Source organism: Phyllostomus hastatus, unplaced genomic scaffold (genome assembly GCF_019186645.2).
Source record: "Phyllostomus hastatus isolate PE091 unplaced genomic scaffold, TTU_PhHast_1.1 phas_contig_40, whole genome shotgun sequence".
Classification (NCBI taxonomy): Eukaryota; Metazoa; Chordata; class Mammalia; order Chiroptera; family Phyllostomidae; genus Phyllostomus; species Phyllostomus hastatus.
Window position 1 is genome coordinate 89,431,528 of NW_025333872.1, and position 19,466 is coordinate 89,450,993.

General features: G+C 42.7%; 1 protein-coding gene across 3 annotated transcripts in view; it reads right to left on the minus strand.

The window, feature by feature from the left end:
- Positions 1 to 439: 439 nt before the first annotated feature.
- RMND1 (required for meiotic nuclear division 1 homolog) overlaps positions 440 to 19,466 on the minus strand; it is a 52,836-nt gene continuing 33,809 nt past the window's right edge. Inside the window, exons 11-13 of one of the 3 annotated variants that reach the window (XR_006786157.1) lie at positions 12,251 to 12,367; positions 11,784 to 11,912; positions 440 to 836 (exon numbers count right to left, since the gene is read on the minus strand). Coding sequence is in view for 2 of the 3 variants with exons in the window: in XM_045843439.1 (XP_045699395.1) it covers positions 11,880 to 11,912; positions 12,251 to 12,367 (150 nt within the window). In the remaining variant the exon portion in view is untranslated. Of the gene's footprint in view, positions 837 to 9,681; positions 11,913 to 12,250; positions 12,368 to 19,466 lie in introns of those variants that run through there. The other 2 variants (XM_045843439.1, XM_045843438.1) reach the window with 2 other exon arrangements.

A 19,466-nucleotide genomic window follows, 5' to 3' on the forward strand; every position in this document is an offset into this window, starting at 1 on the left:
AAGATGTATTTTGCGAGTATCTTATATATCATTGGTTTTGTTACAAAATTTATGGAAAATGCCTATTCTATAGTTGGTTGCTGTTGAGACCACATTCCATAAAGATTCCCAATACTTTAGGGAATGTTTTATCTTAAACCTAAGTGTAGGCTATGGGTTTCAAACTTCACTACTGATGCTAAGAAATATATTTTGTTAAATGCTACTTGGCATACATATACATGTGAAATTGAAGCAAAATTTTAGGAAGTAGTACCTGTTACCTGTTATATACTCTTCTATCTTTTCTAACTAGTTCATTTTTTACAAAAAATTTTTTATCTGTTTTCAGAGAGGAGAAAGGAGGGAGAAAGAGAAGGAAGAAACATTGATGTGTGAGATAAATATCAGTTGGTTGCCTCTTGTTCGCCCCCAAATGGGGACCCGGCCTGCAGCCCAGGCATGTGCCCTGACGGGAATCAATCTGGTGACATTTCTGTTAGCAGGCCGGCGCTCCATTCATTGAACCACACGAGCCAGGGTTAACTAGTTCAGTTTAAAGAAGTGACTGTGGTGCCTAAAGTTGATTTTACCGATCACAAATGGATCAGGGTTCAAAGTTTGAAAATTGTTTATTTCCTGCATTGTCTGTGGGTCATGAATCTGGGGGGTAGCTTAATTAGGTTGGTAGTTCTGGGTCAGGGTCTTTCATGAGTTTGCAGTCAAGATGCTCACTGGGCCAGACGATCTGTTTTTAAGGCGGCTCGTGCTCCAGCAGGTTAGTTCTTGCAGGTGGCAGGTCTGTCCTCTTCCATTGGACAGCTTGAGTGTCCTCACAACGTGGTGGTTGGCTTCCCCTAGAAACAGTGAACCAAGAAAGAGCAAGGAAGAAGCCACACCATCACTGCCACATAATGTTAGTTAAAAGCAAGTGTCACACCTTGGTCGGGTGGCTCAGTTGGAATGCTGTGCCTTGTAGCGAAAGGTTGCTGCTTAGATTCCTGGTCAGACCATATACCTAGGTTGTGGGTTGGTCCCTGGTCAGAGTGTGGGAGGCAGCTGGTCAGTGTTTCTTTCACACTGATACCTCTCTGCCTGTCTGTCTCACTCTCAAAGCAGCGGTCATACCCTTGGGTGAGGATTAAAAAAAAAAAAAAATCAAGTCACTAAAGCTAGCCTAAGGCCAAAGGTATTAAGATCCGTGTCTTGAAGGGAGGAGCATCAAAGAATTTGACATTTTAATAACCAGCAAAGTTCTTACATGTTTCCTGTTTATGGATGAATTAGGATTGAATTGGAAGCCTTCCTGAAGTCAATCTGCAAGTAATTATCATTAAATATCATAGTTAATTCATCGTTATCTCTGAGGGCATCTAGTCTCATTCCCTCCTTACTCTTAAATCTGAGAAAGCAGGCTCAAAGAACTTAAGTATTGAACTAGCCCAGGGCCATTCACTCTAGAAAACAATATTTTTCTCTGACTTTGGTGATGAATAATCTGTGCTCATAAAGATGAGAAAATTGGCTGATTTTTAAGAAAAAGTCTTTTCTAAAGTTACAGTGTATAACTTATTTAGTCTTCCAATTTGTAAGCTTTTATGTATTAGAACTTACACTTTCAACTTGTTTGTCCTACAGGTAATGCTTGATGTCTTTATGGCTTTATAGATTCCTCACACTGGCACCTCCCCTACTCTTCATTGATGTTTTTGAGGACACAGAAAATAGTCAGTTGACAGTTGAACATGGGGGTTAGGAGTACTGACACCCTCTCTCCCCAGTTGAAAATCTGATTATAACTTTTTTTGTCACCTGAGGATACGTTTTTTGTTGATTTTAGAGAGAGAGAGGGAAAGAGAGCACAGCATTGATGTGAGAAACATTGATTGGTTGCCTCCTGAATACTCTCTGCATGAGGATCGAACCTGCAACCTAGGAGCGTGCCCTGCCTGGGAGTTGAACCTGCAACCTTTTGGTGTACAGGATCATGCTCCAACCAACCAAGCCACCAGGCTGGGGCCAATTAAAACTTTACTTTGCAGTCAGCCCTTCAGATCTGTGTATTCATGTTGAAAACAATATTTTTAAAAATGTTCTTAAAAATATGTTTATTGATATTAGAAAGGGAGACAGAGAGAGACATAGATTGGTTGCCTCCCATATGTGCCCCTACTGGAGATTTGAACCTGCAGCCTTTTTGTATACAGATGACATTTCAACTAACTGAGCCCAGGGCTCAAAAAGTTTATTTTAGATCCTTGGTTGGGAAACTGATGTGGAAATGTGAAAATACTGTTTTTGATCTGTGGTTGGTTGAATCCGAAGATGGCTGGCTTTCTTGGTTGATGTGAAGCTTGTGGATATGAAGGGCCAAGTATATTTATTGAAAAAATTCAGCATATAGGTGGACCTGCACAGTTCAAGGCTGTGTTGTTCAAGGATTACCTGTACTTATTGAATGAATTCAAACTAATTGTTAGGTTCATATGCTATCTATATAGCATGTGACCACAAGATTGTACTACTGTATGGCAATACCAATTAGCACGTTTCCAGGACCTAAAAGATGTTATAATTTAAAGATAATCAGGGTTTGAGTATAAAGAATTACTTTCTGCTGTGAAATTTTTTTAAAAAATGTATTTTGTGGATTATGCTATTACAGTTGTTCCATTTCCCCCCCTTTATTCCCCTCACATGTTAGTTCATGTCCATGAGTTGTACATATAAGTTCTTTGGCTGCTACATTTGTTATAATATCCTTAACATCCCACTGTATGTTTTGTACTGACCGTTTATGCTACTATTTCCTGTAGTTTTTCCCCCATTCCCCCCTTGCCTTCCCTGCTGATAATCCTCTGTGTGATCTCCATTTCTGTGATTATGTTCATGTTCTAGTTGTTCGCCTAGTTTGTGTTTTGGTTTACATTTTGGTTATTGATGGTTGTAAGTTGTCATTTTTCTGCTCATTTTTTATCTTTTTTATAGATAAGTCCCTTTAATGTTTCATACAAGGGCTTGGTGATGATGAACTCCTTTAACTTGACCTTATCTGGGAAGCACTTTATCTGCCCTTCCATTCTAAATGATAGCTTTGTTGGATAGCGTAATCTAGGATGTAGGTCCTTGCCTTTCATGATTTCCTATACTTCTTTCCAGCCCCTTCTTGCCTGCAAGGCTTCTTTTGAGAAATCAGCTTATAGTCCTATGGGAACTCCTTTGTAGGTAACTGTCTCCTTTTTTCTTGCTGCTTTTAAGATTCTCTCCTTAATCTTTCATCTTGGGTAATGTAATTATGATGTGCCTTGGTGTGTGCTTCCTTGGGTCCAACTTCTTTGGGACTCTTTAAGCTTCCTGGACTTCCTGGAAGTGTATTTCCTTGGCAAGATTGGGGCAGTTCTCCTTCATATTTTTTCATATAAGTTTTCCATTTCTTGCTCTTCCTCTTCTCCTTCTGGCACCCCTATGATTCGGATGTTGGGTTTTTTTTTTTTTAAAGGAAACTTTTTTTTAAAATATTTATTTATTTTTAGAGAGGGAAGGGAGGGAGAAAGAGAGAGAGAAACATCAATGTGAGGTTGCTGGGGGTCATGGCCTGCAACCCAGGCATGTACCCTGACTGGGAATCGAACCTGTGACACTAGATGTTGGAATATTTAAAGTTGTCCTGGAGGTTCCGAAACCTCTCCTCATTTTTTTGAATTCTTGTTTTTTCATTCTGTTCTGGTTGGATGTTTATTTCTTCCTTTTGCTCTGAACCATTGATTTGAGTCCAGGTTTCCTTCCCATCACTGTTGGTTACCTTTATTTCACTTTTCATAGCCTTCACTTTTTCCTCTATTTTGCATCCATACTCAGCCAATTCTGTGAGCATCCTGATTACCAGTGTTTTGAACTATGCATTTGATAGGTTGGCTCTTTCTTCACCACTTAGTTGTATTGTTTCTGGAGCTTTCATCTGTGCTTTCACTTGGGCTGGGTGTTTTTTTTTTTGTTTTTTTTTTGTCTCCATGTGCCTGTTACATAATAAGGGGCAGAGCCTTAGTGTTTGCCATGGCAGTGCAACCCCCTTGTCCAATCTGTGGTGCTGAATGTGGGGGAGGGGTCTTAGAGGGAACAGTGCTGCTTGCTTAGCTCTCTGCCGGCTTCTAGTCCCCTCCACTGCTATCTTCAAGCAAATTGGGCCCTTCTGGTGCTGATTCCCAGGTGAGTTGTTTTGTGTATGTTCTAGTACCCTGTGGGTCTCTCCAGTGAACTCTCCTGAGAGGCTGGGAGTTTCTCCTGCTGCCTTAATCCCCACAGGTTTTTGTGGTCAGAGGTTTTGAGGCTTTATTTCCCTGTGCTCGAACCCTGGGTTGTGTGGTCTGTCTCGCTCCCCAGTTGTTCCTCCCGGTTTATCTGCACATGAATGTGGGACTGCCCGCTCCGCCAGCCGCTGCCTCGCTCACTCTGGTCTGCCATCCGCAGCTTTGCCACACGAGTCCTCTCTCCTGGCCGCCCATCTCTGTCCCTTCTGCCATCCTAGATGAATGTTTCTTCTGTAACTCCTTGGTTGTCAGACTTCCGTACAACTTGATTGGCAGTTCTGGTTGTTTTTTGTTTGTAAATTTGTTGTCCTTTTGGTTGTGGGAGGAGGCACAGTGTGTCTATCTGTGCCTTCATCTTGGCTGGAAGTCCTTCTGCTGTCAAATTTTCATGGAAACTGGAGCAAGAAGGATTGTTCTAAGTCCAGTTTTGCATTGATCGTACAAGGAGCAGGATGAGAGCCTGACATTGGTAGTGTGAGTAAAGCCAGGGTCAGTTCCTGAGGCCTGCCTTGATTTTTTTTTTTTAATCCATTAGGCTTTTCTGCATAAAGGTGGAGGTAGAGTAAATTATCTTACACTTTTGCTACTACAGAATTGGATAATGGGTGCTTTGTTCTTAAACTGCTTTCTGGTTTCTTTTACCACCAGGACTCTTAACAGTTCTCATGCTGCGCTAAAGCACCAGTTGTATATACTTAAGTGACTGCTCTTTCTTCTGACTTGTTTGCCTATATCTTGTATCCTCCTCCTTGCTGTAAGCTCCTTGCAGGAACTGCCTCTTAGTGTACAGTTTACACTCAGTAGTAGGAACAAAGTTGATATTTAAACCGAATCTTTCTGGGTTAAGTAGATCTTTAAGGCAGATCTTCAATAGTTTTGTGATATGTTTGGACATTGTGAGTTTCTCACCTTGTATTGTTTTATTGTTGGTGAGTTGTCACCATATTTTGATAAGTTGCTTATTTCTTCATTGGCATGCACATTCTTGTTTTATGTTTCTGGAACCTTGCTGTCCACTTGAGTAGCAAGTAGGCACATGTGGCCATATAAATTAATGTGTCACACTAGCCACATGTGCTTTCAATAGCCACATGTGACTAGAGGCCACCATATTGGACAACAGATATTAAAGGACATTTCCATCGTCACAAAAAGTTATATTGGACCGTGTTGCTCAGAACAGCAATTTTCAACCGGTGTGCCACAGGAATTTTTAAGATGTGAAATATCTATTAAGTGAGGGGCACTGACCTTTTTTTCTTTAGATTGTCAGGTTAAAAAAAGGACAGCTACTGTATTGACAGCAGCCAACACAGAGAACTGTCTGGTGTGAATGCCCTGTTTTGATCCATAAATATATAGATCATATTATAGAGTTGCATTGTATTGGTCTCACTGCATAAGATTGCATCTGATTGGTTAATTCTTGGTACCAGAAATCCTTATGTACAAGTATAGGTATCTGATTTTTAAAAAAGTCACTTTGTAGCAAAAAAGGTAGGCGATTACTATCACTACTATTACTTTTGTTGATCAAAATTATACCTATTTTGTCGGCAAAAAAATACATTTTTTGGTGTGCCACAGAATTTTAGTAATTTGTGTTCCACGAGATAGAACAAGTTGAAAATCAGTGCCCTAGAATTGTTTTACTCATCTGCACATTTTCACTGTCTGTAGTGAGTTCAGTTAGGAACTGGATGAGGAGACTGAGCCTCCTGACGTCATTGGGAGACAGCGGTTGGTGTTTATGAGTAGAGGGGAGAGAATACGGGATGTTAAGAATATAGGCTTTGGGGTCAGATCAGGGTTGGAATCAGGCTTTGCCCCCTAGGCTGTTGGGCTTTGCGCATGTTCACCTCTGAGCCTGTTTTTTGTTTTACCCAAATTGGGATAGTATTTATCTCAGGTTTGTGAGTATAAAATAAGAAAGCGTATGTAAGGGGGCTTACTTAGCACAGTACCTCACTAAATAACAGGATCATTAACATTTTAAATAATTACTGATTTAAAGAAATTTTTGGAACTAGTGTATAGTTGCAAACTTTAATATAGGTGTACATTTGTGTAACAACCACCACAGTCAGGATGCAGGACAGTTCTTCTCCCACTTCAAAAATCTTCCTCATGCTGTCCTTATGTATGCTTCCTCTCCTCCGGCCCCTTCCTCCTGGCAGCTACTGATTCGTTCTGCATCCTAGTTTTGTTTTTTCTGCCATGTTATATAAATGGAATCATACAATATGTAGTCTTTTGAGACTGGCTTTTCTTGGCCAAGTTGGAAGATTCATCTAAGTAGTAACACGTATCAGTAGTCATCACTGATTTTTAAAGAACTTTATTTTAATTTTGAAATATTTTTTAAAAAACAACATAGCCCTGACCAGGTAGCTCAGTTGGTTGGAGCTTCATCCTGTGCACCAAAAAGTTGCCGGTTCTGTCCCAGGTCAGGGCACATGCCTTGGTTGCAGGTTTGATCCCTGGTTGGGACATGTACAGAAGGCAGTGCACTGTTGTTTATTCCCTTCCTCTCTCCAAAATTAATAAACATATCCTTGGGTGAGAATTAAAAAAAAAACAGTATAAATGTGAACCTGAATTTTTGTTTATAGAACTGTTTGGGGTTTTCAAAGTGAAACAATATTTACAGGGAAAAACTACTTCCCGACTGATAACAATTGTACTTGTCTGAGTTATATCCACTTGTTTTTCTCTATGAGGAGGTTGTTTTTAGTAGTTTATCTGTAGAGTTGCAGCAGACTCCTGATTTGAAAAAGGTAGCTGTTTAAACATTAATTCTAAAATGTGCTCTGAAGAGCGGCTAGCTAGCTGGTTGCTTTCCCCAGGCCTTTCCCTGTTAGGCATTGAAAGTCTGGCTGCTCCAGGAACCCTCCCTCAGTGCCAGGAAACCCAGGTCTGAAAGCACCACATAAAGGAAGTTCGAGGATTTCATTAATCAGCATTGGACAAGTATTCCAAAGGATCTTGCTGTCGAGGTGCTTCGAGTCAGAATCTCTAAGGTAAGCAGAACTCAAAACCTGGGGCAGATTAGGATCAGCACTGTGAATTTAAGGGCTAGTTGTAAGTGGTTTAGATTTGACTGGAATCACGTCCAGCAGTGAGTTCAAGAAGCACTGTAGTCTATTTTTTAAAAAAGGATTTATTTTATTTATTTTTAGCGGGGGAGGGGAGGAGGGAGAAGGCTAGAAACCCATGTGGGAGAGGAGCACTACTTGGTTACCTCTCGTGTACCCAGGAGTAGGGGTGGGGGGGCACCAAGCCCGCATCCCAGGCATGCACCCTGACCGGGAATTGAACTGGTGACCTACCCAACCAACTGAGCCGCATGGTTCAGGGCAGTCCATATTTTTATATTAGCAATAGTTTTTAAAAAATTATTCTGTTATGGTATGCAAATTCCCATGTCTTTTCCAGAAACAAATTAGAAGTCAAGTTTATACTACCAAGAGTTTCTTCTGTTTTTGAGTTGTTTCATTCAGGTAGTTAAAGCTAAACCTCAAGTGAACTTCAAGTTCTTTAACTATTGTGTTCCCCTTTCCTGACTTTTCATACCACTCTTCCACCTCTACATGGAGAGTCTGTGCCTTTAATCAGATCACTCAGTCACGTGTTTCCCTGCTGCCTTCATTAGCATGTAGGCCTCATGAAAGTAGGGGCCCTTTCTGTGGTGACCACTGTCTTGGAGGCAAGAAGTAACACGTCATAAATGTGTGGAGAAATGACTCTCTGTGAGTTAGGTTTTACATCCTGCATGCTTGCCAGCCTATTTTAAGTCTAGGGGATGTCGCAACATTTTCTTTTTACAGGAACACTTAGACACGTTTTGTTTCAAATTGTGCAGGAGTGAGAATGTAGAAAAATCATGTTAACCCTCTTGAGAAAAGGGAATTTTAGAATTAGTGACCTTAAATCTTCCTTCAGATAGCCGATTCGGAAACAGTGGAGAAAGTTGGTAGTAAAGAGATTGGGACTGGAGGTGTTCAAAAACATTCCTCTTCTCACTCTCCGCACCTCCCAGCACGGAAGTCACACAGTTTTCGAGAGCAGGGCCATGAGAGAATGCAGTTGGGCCAGGGAGAGAATTGAGACCCTGAGATTTGGTACTTAGTACGTTCAGTGGAACAAGAGGGTGCTAATGAGTCACTTAGAATTATATAAACAGGAGGCTGTAAGTTAGTGGTCCTCAGATTTTTGTAAGTTGAGGAATATCTTGGAGTGTTGTAAAAAACAGATTTGTAACTGTAGCCTCAGGTTTTAAATGATCGTAAAACACAGAAATCAGTAATCATGGACACCCAGCTACTTGATCAAGCACTTGGTCTGAGGACCACACTTTGGAAAAAGTGCTATAAGTAGTAAAGAAAGGCAGGACAGTAATTAAAAATTGGTGAATACAATTATTTTGTCAAAAAATGGTAAAACTAGAAACAATATGTTGATTCTATATGTAGAAACTTTTCTGCCTCTGAATGCTGTAGCTGTCTGAGAAGGCACCCCAGAATGACTGTTGGCAACTGCTAGGTCAGTGCAAAATGTGTAGTTTAAAGCCTTTGAGGCAGTGGAAATACTGCTTTATATTTAAATGAACCACTCCATCCATTCAGAGGCATTCACTAATATCTATCTTTTTATTTTAATCATTGTTCAAGTACAGTTTTTTAGGTTCCTGTTAAAGGTGAGATCATATGGTATTTGTCTTTCACCACCTGGCTTATTTCACTTGGCATAATGCTTTCCAGCTCCATGCTCCATCCACGCTGTTGCAAAGAGCAGGAGCTCCTTCTTTCTCTCTGCTGCGTAGAATTTCATTGTGTAAACGTACCATAGTTTTTTGATCCATTCATTTACTGATGGGCATCTAGGTTGCTTCCAGGACCTAGCTATTGTAAATTGTGTTGCTGTGAACACTGGGGTGCAAAGGTTCTTTTGGATTGGTGTTTCGGGGTTCTTAGGATATAGTCCCAGCAGTGGAGTTGCTGGGTCAAAAGGCCAGATCCACTTTCAGTTTTCTGAGGAAATTCCATACTGTTCTCTACTGTGGTTGCACCAGTCTGCAGTCCCACCAACAGTGCACTAGGGTCCCCTTTTCTCCACAACCTCTCCAACACTTGTTGTTTGTTGCTTTGTTTATGATGGCCATTCTGTCGGGTGTGAAGTGGTAGCTCATTGTGGTTTTAATTTGCATCTCTCTGATAGCTAGCGATATTGAACATCTTTTCATGTGTTTCTGGATCCTCTGTCCTCCTCGGAGAAGTGTCTGTTCAAGTCCTTTGCCCATTTTTTAATTAGGTTGCTTGTCTTAGAGTGGAGTCGTGTAAGTTCTTTATGTATTTTGGAGATTAAACCCTTGTCTGAGGTATCATTGGCAAATATGTTTTCCCATACAGTTGGTTCTCTTTTTATTTTAATACTGTTTTCTTTAGCCGTGCAGAAGCTTTTTATTTTGATGAGATCCCATTTGTTCATTCCTTCCTTTATGTCCCTTGCTCTGTCTTTACCTCTCATATTTCTCTGTGGATTCAAAGGGGAACCCTGGGGGTTTGATGCACCCCCCATTTGATCTCATCCTGTATGGATTTTGAATTGAGGTAGTGCTGTTGCTAAACCCATTGTACATATGAGGCCTAGAGAGGTTCAGTGATTTGCCTGAGGTGATATGGCTAGTTACGTGCTGGTAGGAGCAAGAATTCAAAATCCAGGATGGTCTTAACACTGTACTCTCATGAGTGATAGAAATTTGGTATACTTTGAGGAATGCTTCCAGAGCCACTGGTGAATATAACTCTTTAGGCTCTCAATATTCTTAGTCATTTTGTTCTTAGAAAAGTTGTGACCTTGAAAATACTTTTATCTTGTGTTATTGCAAAAAATTTCACAGCTCTTCCATAATTTACACTGAAGCTTTTATCATTTTTTAACTTAAATTTATGTAGTTCAAAAACATGTAATTTTTGACGTATCATAAACATTGATATTTAAGAACAAAGCTATCGCATCTAATGTATCTAATGGAATGTAATCCACAATTAGTTATGTACACCATGATCCAGTTAAACATATGTAAATGATTCAAATTTAATATTGCTCCTTTTCCTCCTTTAAAATTTGGTTAAATTTGGGGTAAATTTGGTTAAATTTATACCACAAAACATAGTCCTAATAAATTTTTATGCTTGAGGTACTTACTATTTCTTTGCAACATATTTGTATGTTATAATTTTCATTTGTCGTGATCAGAAGGCTCCAAATGTTCACTTTCTTGTATTAAAATTGTTATAATTAATACACAGTTGATTGACCCATAAATTGTACATGTTGGTACTTGGGGTCAAACAACTTATTTATTTAAATTCCCCTCTTATTTAAAGGAGGCTTTGCTGACCAGTATTTCAAATTGTCCTCCTGTTTGGCTTCCCAAAGGTTAAATATACTTGAAGGTTTTTAAATACAGTGGGCCAAACCTCAGATTCAAGCTGGGGGAGAGATGCCTTCTGTACGAGGAAAGGAGAACATGCTTGACATCTGATCACGAGTGTGTGCACAGCACAGCAGTTTCATGGAGGTGCTCATACGGAACTTGATCTAGAAAGCAGTTCTTGAGATCCATGCCCACATGCTCCTTGGAAAGCCTTAGGTGCTCTCGGGGTATAGGTACCTTAGATGGAAGGCTCCTACCTGGGGAGAATTCTTGTGGGGTGCTGTGGAAGACCAGGATGGTCCCTGTGGCATTGCCACAGCAACTCCAGGCATCAGTAGGTGGGGAGATGAATGTGAATTTTCTTGGTGGAATTCTACATAGCAGCTAAACAAGTTGCAAAATGACAGTGTCCCAATTTTGAACAGAATAATAATCCTTTTCATCAATATGTATGAGAAAAATAGAACTTTAAATTCACTATGGTGGGGCAGTTATGCATAAAAATAAATGATGAAGGCTTTGCTTTTTTAAAAAATTAAAGATGGTAAGCCTATAAATATTAAATTCTTTGTACTTGGTATTTTTTAAATTCCCTAAAGTATGTGTGAAACAAAAAAATATATGCTTCTGTGGGAAGAATATTCTGACTTCATAGAGAGGGGATGGAAATTATTAGTAAAACACAAAGTGCCAGGGAACATTCACCCTCAAATTTTGCCATCTAAAATTGGTTTATGAAATTCTATCAACAAATTGCCTGTCTTACTCTATATGTTTATTTTAACATTCCTGAGGTCTGCTTAGCTGGGACCATGATTAGGATTCCCTGGGGAGAGACGAGCAGTGTCTAAAATCTCGGCCTTATGCTGTAATAAGTTTCTTCACTTGGAGCTCCTAGATGCTAAGTTTATCCAAAGTTCTTTAAATAAAACATTTTCCTTTCAAACCGTTAGTGTTTCAGACCCAAACACTAGATTCTTCATTTTTATTAAAGCAACAATACATTTAAGGAGCTGAAAAAGATTTTAACGACTTCTTGATTTAAAAAAATTAAATACCTATTAAATAGATTTTCCCCAACAGTGAACATTTATTTTTGATTGTAGAACTTGCATATGTCTTGCAATGATACTTTTCCTTTGGTCATCACTTGGTTAGAAAAATACTCGAGCCAGCTCAAACATTACCTTTGGGTGATAAAAAATGAGAATTATTAATTTCATGGTAAATCACGGGTACGATTAGTGAATTGACGGGAGAGTACATATTTGTGCTTCTCATATGGCGAGTGCAGACCAGAGGCAAAGGTACTGCTGTTGGGCTGTCCATGATAAGTTTATAGCCAGAACTTTAAATGTCATCTTTAAAAATGTGGAACTTTTTAAAGTCAGTGCATTTACAAAATATTAGTGCAATCACGTGAAACTTAACTCCCTTCCCAATAGACTTGGTAACTGGAATACAGTCATAGTCCTTCTCCCTGGCATTTTCTTTGTCAACTTTATTGTTTTCATGAAAAAGATACCTCTATGGTGATGAGGATGACGATCATCCACTCCAGGCGGAGTGCCCTCTTCTCCGCCAGGTGATTCCGCATTATATCTGTTAGCTCCATGCAGTGCTGAAGTTTTTCATTCATGACCTGCATTAGAAAAATGGTAAACAGAAAAATAAGAAAATACAAAGTATCCTGTACATGAGCAAATAAGTAGCATGGTCACATACTTTAAAATTCCAAAGGTTTGAAACAGGTTTACAGTGAGAAATCATCCCTTTAATTCCTACTCCTCGGTCCTCGCCCAGAGGCGCCTGCCCATGTTCCCTGTCTCCTGCATCCGTCTAGGGACATTCTGTAATGGATGCACAGGTTGAGCTGCAAGAAACACTTCCACGTCGAAGCTTGTAAGATTTTGATGGAAGATCTAAATATAAAGCCTCTGAGTCCTGGCTTATGATGACTGCCTTTGGATTTTTAGCAGTTAAGAAAGGCAACCTTGAAACCTGATTCTTTTCAGCATGGCCCTAAGATGACAAAAAGATTACCTCGTACTAAAACCTAAAAAATCTCATAGGCAACGCCCCGCCCCCCCCAAAACACCAACATGACCTGCTGCACACTCACCACTAGATGGCGCTGCTTTTAGCGCTGAATTGCAGAGGTTCTGCCTGCGGATGCCTCCCTCAAGTTCGTGGAGGGGGGCGGGGTTTCATGGAACACACACCCTGTAAGACTTGAATGTGACCACTGGCAAGTTATGCCTCTTTAATCTCTCTGCAGCTCACCTTCTTTTGGAAATTGTGCAGTCTGGAAACAAAGTTTTAAAAGTAGTTTGATTCCCCTTGATTACTTACGGGGTATGCTGAGGGTGCAGGTTTGGTCAGCGGAAATCTGAGATGAGAGATGCATGTGTGGGGTGTCACTGAAATGTGCTAGTGCACCACGTTCACTGACTTACAGCCTCACCAATGACAGGACGCATGGAACCACACTGGTAGCATAAGTGATATTTGCCCGTGTTTCCAGACTTGATGGTCACACTAGTTTCTCACGTGTATAAATGTTTAGGACAAAGACTTCCTTTTTTATTCCCCCCCTTCCTCTTCCGCATCCTACTGGCTGCTCCGTCTTGGTCCATAGACGTGCTGCTCAACTTTAGGCTTGCTTCTGTCTTCCAACTACTGATCCAACCCTCTTCTATTTTCTTTCACCTTTGACTAACGAACCAACATTTTCTTCCTCAACTTAATTTTCTGACTTACTCCTTAGCCCTTCTAAGTTGTATGTATTACCACAACTCCCCCCGAAACTTCCAAATGTCTCCTAGTAGTAAATCCAACAACTTCTTGGTTAGGTGTTCAACCTCAAATAGCCCAAGCATTTGACAGCAGTCTGAAGTGGATGCTTCCTTAGCTGTCCCTCCCTAAGAACCAAGAACTACCTGTGACCACCATTCTTCTTCCGAGTCTTCTCTGCCTCACCTTGCCTTTGGGTGGCATTTCCCAAAGCCCTGATCTTGTCCGTGTCCTCTGGCTCTGTACGCTGCTTACGTGACCTTTCACACTTCGGTTTGTATAGACACTTCCTAAACCCCAGTCACTTCCATCCTGCCATCGCTATTCATGGCCATGTGTGACAACTGTACTGTCATTTAAATCCCAGAAGACCACACTCAGACATACTTGTTTTGTAAGGAGACCACCACTGCCCCCAGTAGAAAACCAGCAGCACGCGGAACAGGGATGTTGCCCACACGAAGCTCTGCCTAACCTGTGGTGGCGGAGACGCACGTACAAGGGAGACCAGTCAAGATGCTCAGAAACCAAACCCAGCCTTTCTCAACAGGAAACCTCTTATTTCAGGGTCCACGTGTCCCTAGGTTAATCTGTACAAGTGTATGTATTGCACATTTTGGGGAAGACAAACTTTCTGATAATGTAAATGCTTAATGCTGATTTCTCTGAAATTTTAACTGCCTATAAAACATCTTTTGGGTTTTCTGCCAGCACCTCACAACTTAGCATTTCTCAAACATCTCCAAGTCTACCCCTCTTGGGTTCCCTGTCTCAAATGAGGTCACACCACCTTCTCACTCAGGACAGAACACCTTGAGTCCCCTCTCCCCACAGTTACCCTGGGCTCAGAGGCTTCAGTCTGTCCCCTGCTTACGTCTTAATACTACTGCCTGCCGGACCGTCAACGAACTGATTACCTCCTAAAAACGGTCTGCTTTTTGGGGGCTGGGAGGAATGTTTACATTTTTTCTTTTAAGTGGCATCAGAGTTCTCAAAACAGGTTGGATCACATCACTCTCCAGCTCAAATCTTTAAACCACTACTACCGCCTCCTCCACGGTCCAGAACTGACCGTTTAGTCCAGTCACACTTCAGACGGTGGGTGGGTGGCATCCCCTTCCGTCTCTGTGGGACCCCCAACCTCCTGCCGCTTCCCCTCTGTGCTCCGACAGCGCTCTGTTCCGCCGCGTGGTTGTGCCGCGCCCAGCACCGTCTCTCTGCCCTCCCCGCTAGGGAGTCACTCCAACCAAAGGGTGCTGCCGATCATGGTGTCAACACGCCCCCCAGCACCCCTCCCCAACTTCTCCCTGAAAAGCTGGAAGGCAGTTATGACACGTAGACTCAGACACACGTCCCAAATCTTCGAAGCTGCCAGAGTGAAATGTGAGCGTCACTATTCCCTCTCCCCACACATCCCCCTTTGTCCCCACCTAATGGGGAATGGTGCTCAGAAGGCGAGGAGGAGGCCAGACCGCCGCAGAGACGCACAGGGAGCAGCAGTCCCAGTGGCCTGTTCCGGTCTGTGCAGGAGACACCCCTTCCCCACACTCCATCCCAGTCCTGGCATGTGAGCCAGTACGTGGTGAAAGACAAGAAAGACCATCCAAATCATTTTTCTGTCATGTTTGAGCAGGAGGAGTTGCCATAAATGCATGCTGCCTATTTCATCATTTAGCCAGCGCTGCGCATGGTACACGCACACACAGGTGAGCGAGCAGGAGAAAACAGATGTCACGGAGGTAGTTAAGTGGGAAGTAGGTTCTAAATAGGTGCCAGGAAGAAAAGGTGGGGCGCTGAGGGGAGAGCATTTCCAGCCAAGGAAACAACAGACAGGTAGAGCAGGAGAGTGGGCAACTCGGAAGGCAGTGCTTGAAAGTGAGGCTAAGCCAGGTGAGTCGGCACCAAACTGGGAGGTGCTGCAGAGTGTAAGTGGCAGGCTGGAGAACGTCCCCCCAAAGACACCGACATCCTAATCCCTGGGAAAGGAGAATCAACACTGTCTAGGAATTAAGGTTGCTGACTGGCTGGTCTTCAGGAGATAACCCTAGATCACCTGGGTGGGCCCAGTGCAGTCACAAAGGTCCTTGGTGGAAATGGCAGCCAGAGGCGTTCATGGACTCAACTCATCTTTGCTAGATGGGAGGAGGAGCTATGAGCCAGGGAAGGTACGTGGCTTCTAGGAGCTGGAAAGGCGAGGGGATAGATGCTATGCAGAGCCTCCAGAAGGGAATTACTAACACAGGCTGAAACCGCGACCTTTGCTGACATTCTGTGTCCATTCTGACCTCCAGAATGGTGACACGTGCGGCGAGGAGCCGGTTTGTGGTGATGGGTTACAGCACCAATAGAAAACTAAGACACCATGCTATAACACGAACTTGAGATACTTCTGGTAATGGGGCAAACTTGGTTTAGTCTCAGAGTCTTTGATACTCACTATACTGTGCTGGGCAGACGAGACTGAACAGTAAGACAAGCACATCTCTGCCTTCTGGCTAACACGTCCAGTCTGGAGGCTGGGGGACAGTGAAGAAGGTGCCAGAACAGCCCAGGTGAGAAGAGGGGTGACAGCAGTGGGGTACACGTTAATAGCTGAGGGACTTGAAGGCAGAGGTCAGAATGTACGGTATCCCTCCCTGCTTCCGGAGCCCAGGATTTAATCCTGCAGACCAGGAGTGTCCGGCCCGTGGGCTGCACACAGCTCAGGCTCGCTGTGAATGTGGCCCAACACAAAATCGTAAATTCACTTAAAACACTGAGATTTTTTTGTGATTACATGTCACCATGTATGTAATGTGTGGCCCAAGACAACTCTTCCAGCATGGGCCAGAGAAGCCCAAAGGTTGGACACTGGACACCCCTGGTCACAGACCTTCAATAAATATTTGTAAATGAATGAAGGACACTTGGAAGAAAAGACAAGACTGGCTGGCTGGATGTGGACGGTGAAGCAGGAAGAGGAAACTATGAGTTTCAAGCTTCTGCTAGACTGACGGGGTGGGTGAGGCTGGGCGGTCGGTCCTGCCGTTAGCCCAGACTGAGGACAGAGAAGGTTCGATGTTTTCTGGGAGCAGACAAGGAGTTCCACTTTGGAACCCTAATTGTTGATTAATGCTACATATATTTATTGAGCATATACTCCATGTAAGGCCTTTGCCAAGAACTGGGAATTGAACAGGAAAGACAATAACCAGGGTCTCTCATCTCACACAGCCTACATTCCAGTAGCAAGTGACACATGCACTTAATCCCAAAAAGGGCGCTGGGAGACAGGACAAGGTGGAACACCTGTGAGACTCAGGAGGCAAGTGGAGGAGGCACCGGCCAAGTAGAGGAGAGAGGGAGGTGAGAGATGCATGCTGGAGAATGATCAGGAAAAGGTGGGAGCAGAAGTCATGCAAACGAGGAAGGCTGGTCGTGGCGGGGGGGCTCAAGCATCCTTCCTCTGGGAAAGAATAAAAACAGAACAAGGAACGACCTTCTCCTTGCACTACCACCATCCATCCTTCCTCTGTTCTGTAAGTCTTCTTGTAAGGCTCGAATGCCTGCTGAAGGTCAGGACCGGTTCTTATTTTTGTGTGTGTGTTATCTATAGTGCTGGGATTGTTTTGAACACAGTAAGGCAGGGTAAATTCTTTGATTTCCTAATTAACCTTCATGTAATCCAACTAGTGTTGATCCTCGTTAGGATGCTAAGAATATACTCCATGTAGCATGGAGTATTCATATGGAGTATACATATACCCGAGAAAGTAATTTGGGAGGCGTTGGGTACGTTTCACAACTCGTGGCAGATGTAACACCGAAGAGGCGTCTCAGAGAGAGACTGGGGAAGGGAATGAAGAGCCTGCCTTGTCGCCGCTGCGTCAAGCCACGCGGATGACAACAGCAGAGAACAGGACACTGTCTGTCCTCTGATGCTAGGACCACAAATTGAGATGCGAGGAGAGTTCCATGAAATTTGTCAGCGGCCAAAGGAATTTTCATGAGCAAAATTTTTCGTGTTATATACTAGAGTTTTCAGAAACCAAAGTCCAAGTGTTACATAAAGTGAAATGTACTTGGAACCCCCTATGTCCACCACGCTCTAGCAGGCCATCACCTACTCGGGGTCCCGACCCACAAGCCTTACCCGATGGGCCCACAAGCCGAACCACCCCCGTCTTGGGTGTGGCCATCACATGACTGGGGGTAAGCGTCACGTCCACTGCTCTGTTTTAGGGAAGGAGGGAAAATCCCACGCGTGTAGCTCCAACTTCACATAAGTCCCCTCTGCCCCGAATACACTACTACTATTTTTAGCTGCCTTGTCCCAGTTCCTAATGCAGAATCCAATAAGGCTATAGTAGAAACGTATGTAATTTATAAAGATAACTTAAATGAATTTTGAATTTTAGCTCGTAAAGAAAAATTAAAGTGGATTTCCAGGGAATGCTGGTGTTAAGGAATGAGGATTTTCTCTTACATTTCCTTCCTTTTATAATTTTAGCTTTTACATTAAGTTTCAGATTCACTTTAAAATGGTGTGAATAACAGGATTAAATTTTTAATATATATGGCTACTGTTCTAGCACCATTTGTTAAATAGTTCCCCTCGTTTTTGTCAAAAATCAATTGCCCATGTGTGTGCAAATCTATTTCTGGATTCTCTATTCTGTTCCATTAATCTATAGACTTCTTACACCAATATTCAACTGTCTTGATTACTGTAGCTTGATTTACTGCAAATCTTAAAATCAGATAATGAAATTTCTCCAACTGTGTCCTCTAAATTGCTTTGACTAGTCTAGGCCCCTTGCATTTCCATTTTAAAATCAGCTTGTTTGTTCTAAAATAGAATACACAACCCTGCTGAGATTGATTGGGATTGAGTTGAATCTACAGGTCAACTCCGGGAGAACAAACATCTTAATAACACTGAGTCTCCCATTCTACACACACAGTATCTATCTTCATTTATTTAGTTTCTCAGGCATGTTTTCTAGTTTTCAGGTATGAGTCTTATTTACATTAAAAAATATTCCTAAGTAATTCAAGTTTTCGGTATTATTGTAAGTGGTATTTTAAAGTTCATTCCCAATTGTTCATTTATATATAAAGAAAAACAGCAATTTTTTTATATATTCACCTAGCATCTTACCACTTTGATAAATTCCCTTATTAGTTTCAGTGGCTTCTTTGTAGAATCTTGAGGGTATTCTACACACAGGGTCATACTGTCTGTGAATAAATTCAGTTTTACTTCTTTTCACAGGCGATTTTCAATCTGGGGGCTACAGACAGAGCCCCCACAGGGCTGGTGCCAGGGCTGGCTGGCCTCGCACAGGGCCCTCTCTGCAGGTCTCGGGCTGGGGGCTGTGTCAGCAGGTGGCTCTGGCAGCTAGTATGTAACCCAGGGGCAGAGGTCACTCCCTTGACAGCAGGCTCAATCTCAAAGGGGCCCGGGCCTGAAGGCAGTGCACTCAGCTTGCTACCAGCACAGGGGCAGGGGTGTACAAGACCCCCCGTTCCCACTGATGACCTTAGGTGTGGGCTTCATCTTAGCTGTGACCTACCCGACCTTTTGGCTGCCACGGTATTCTCACTCAAGGAGGGTGTCCTCACTTGCTGCAGACTTGCCGTCAGTAACTCCATCTTGAGCAGCAAGGAGAGACAGATGAAAAGGGCCACCTCCCAGGTCAAATCAACCTTGTCCAGACCAAGTGGCAGTGGCCTCCCTGACAATTAGGAATAAGCGAGACCAGCAGTGGTGGCAGGGCGTTGGGTGGCCCGAAGCGAGGAGTCATGCGTGTGACGGCCGTGTGAGGGTGATGTGTGGCACAGTCATTGCAGAGTACCCGTATTCTGCTGTGTACAGTGTGCACTTTTTTGGATCAAATTTTTGAGGGGAAATAAGGAGGCACATCACACAAGGGCATAATGATTGCAGACTGCGGGCATAACAACTC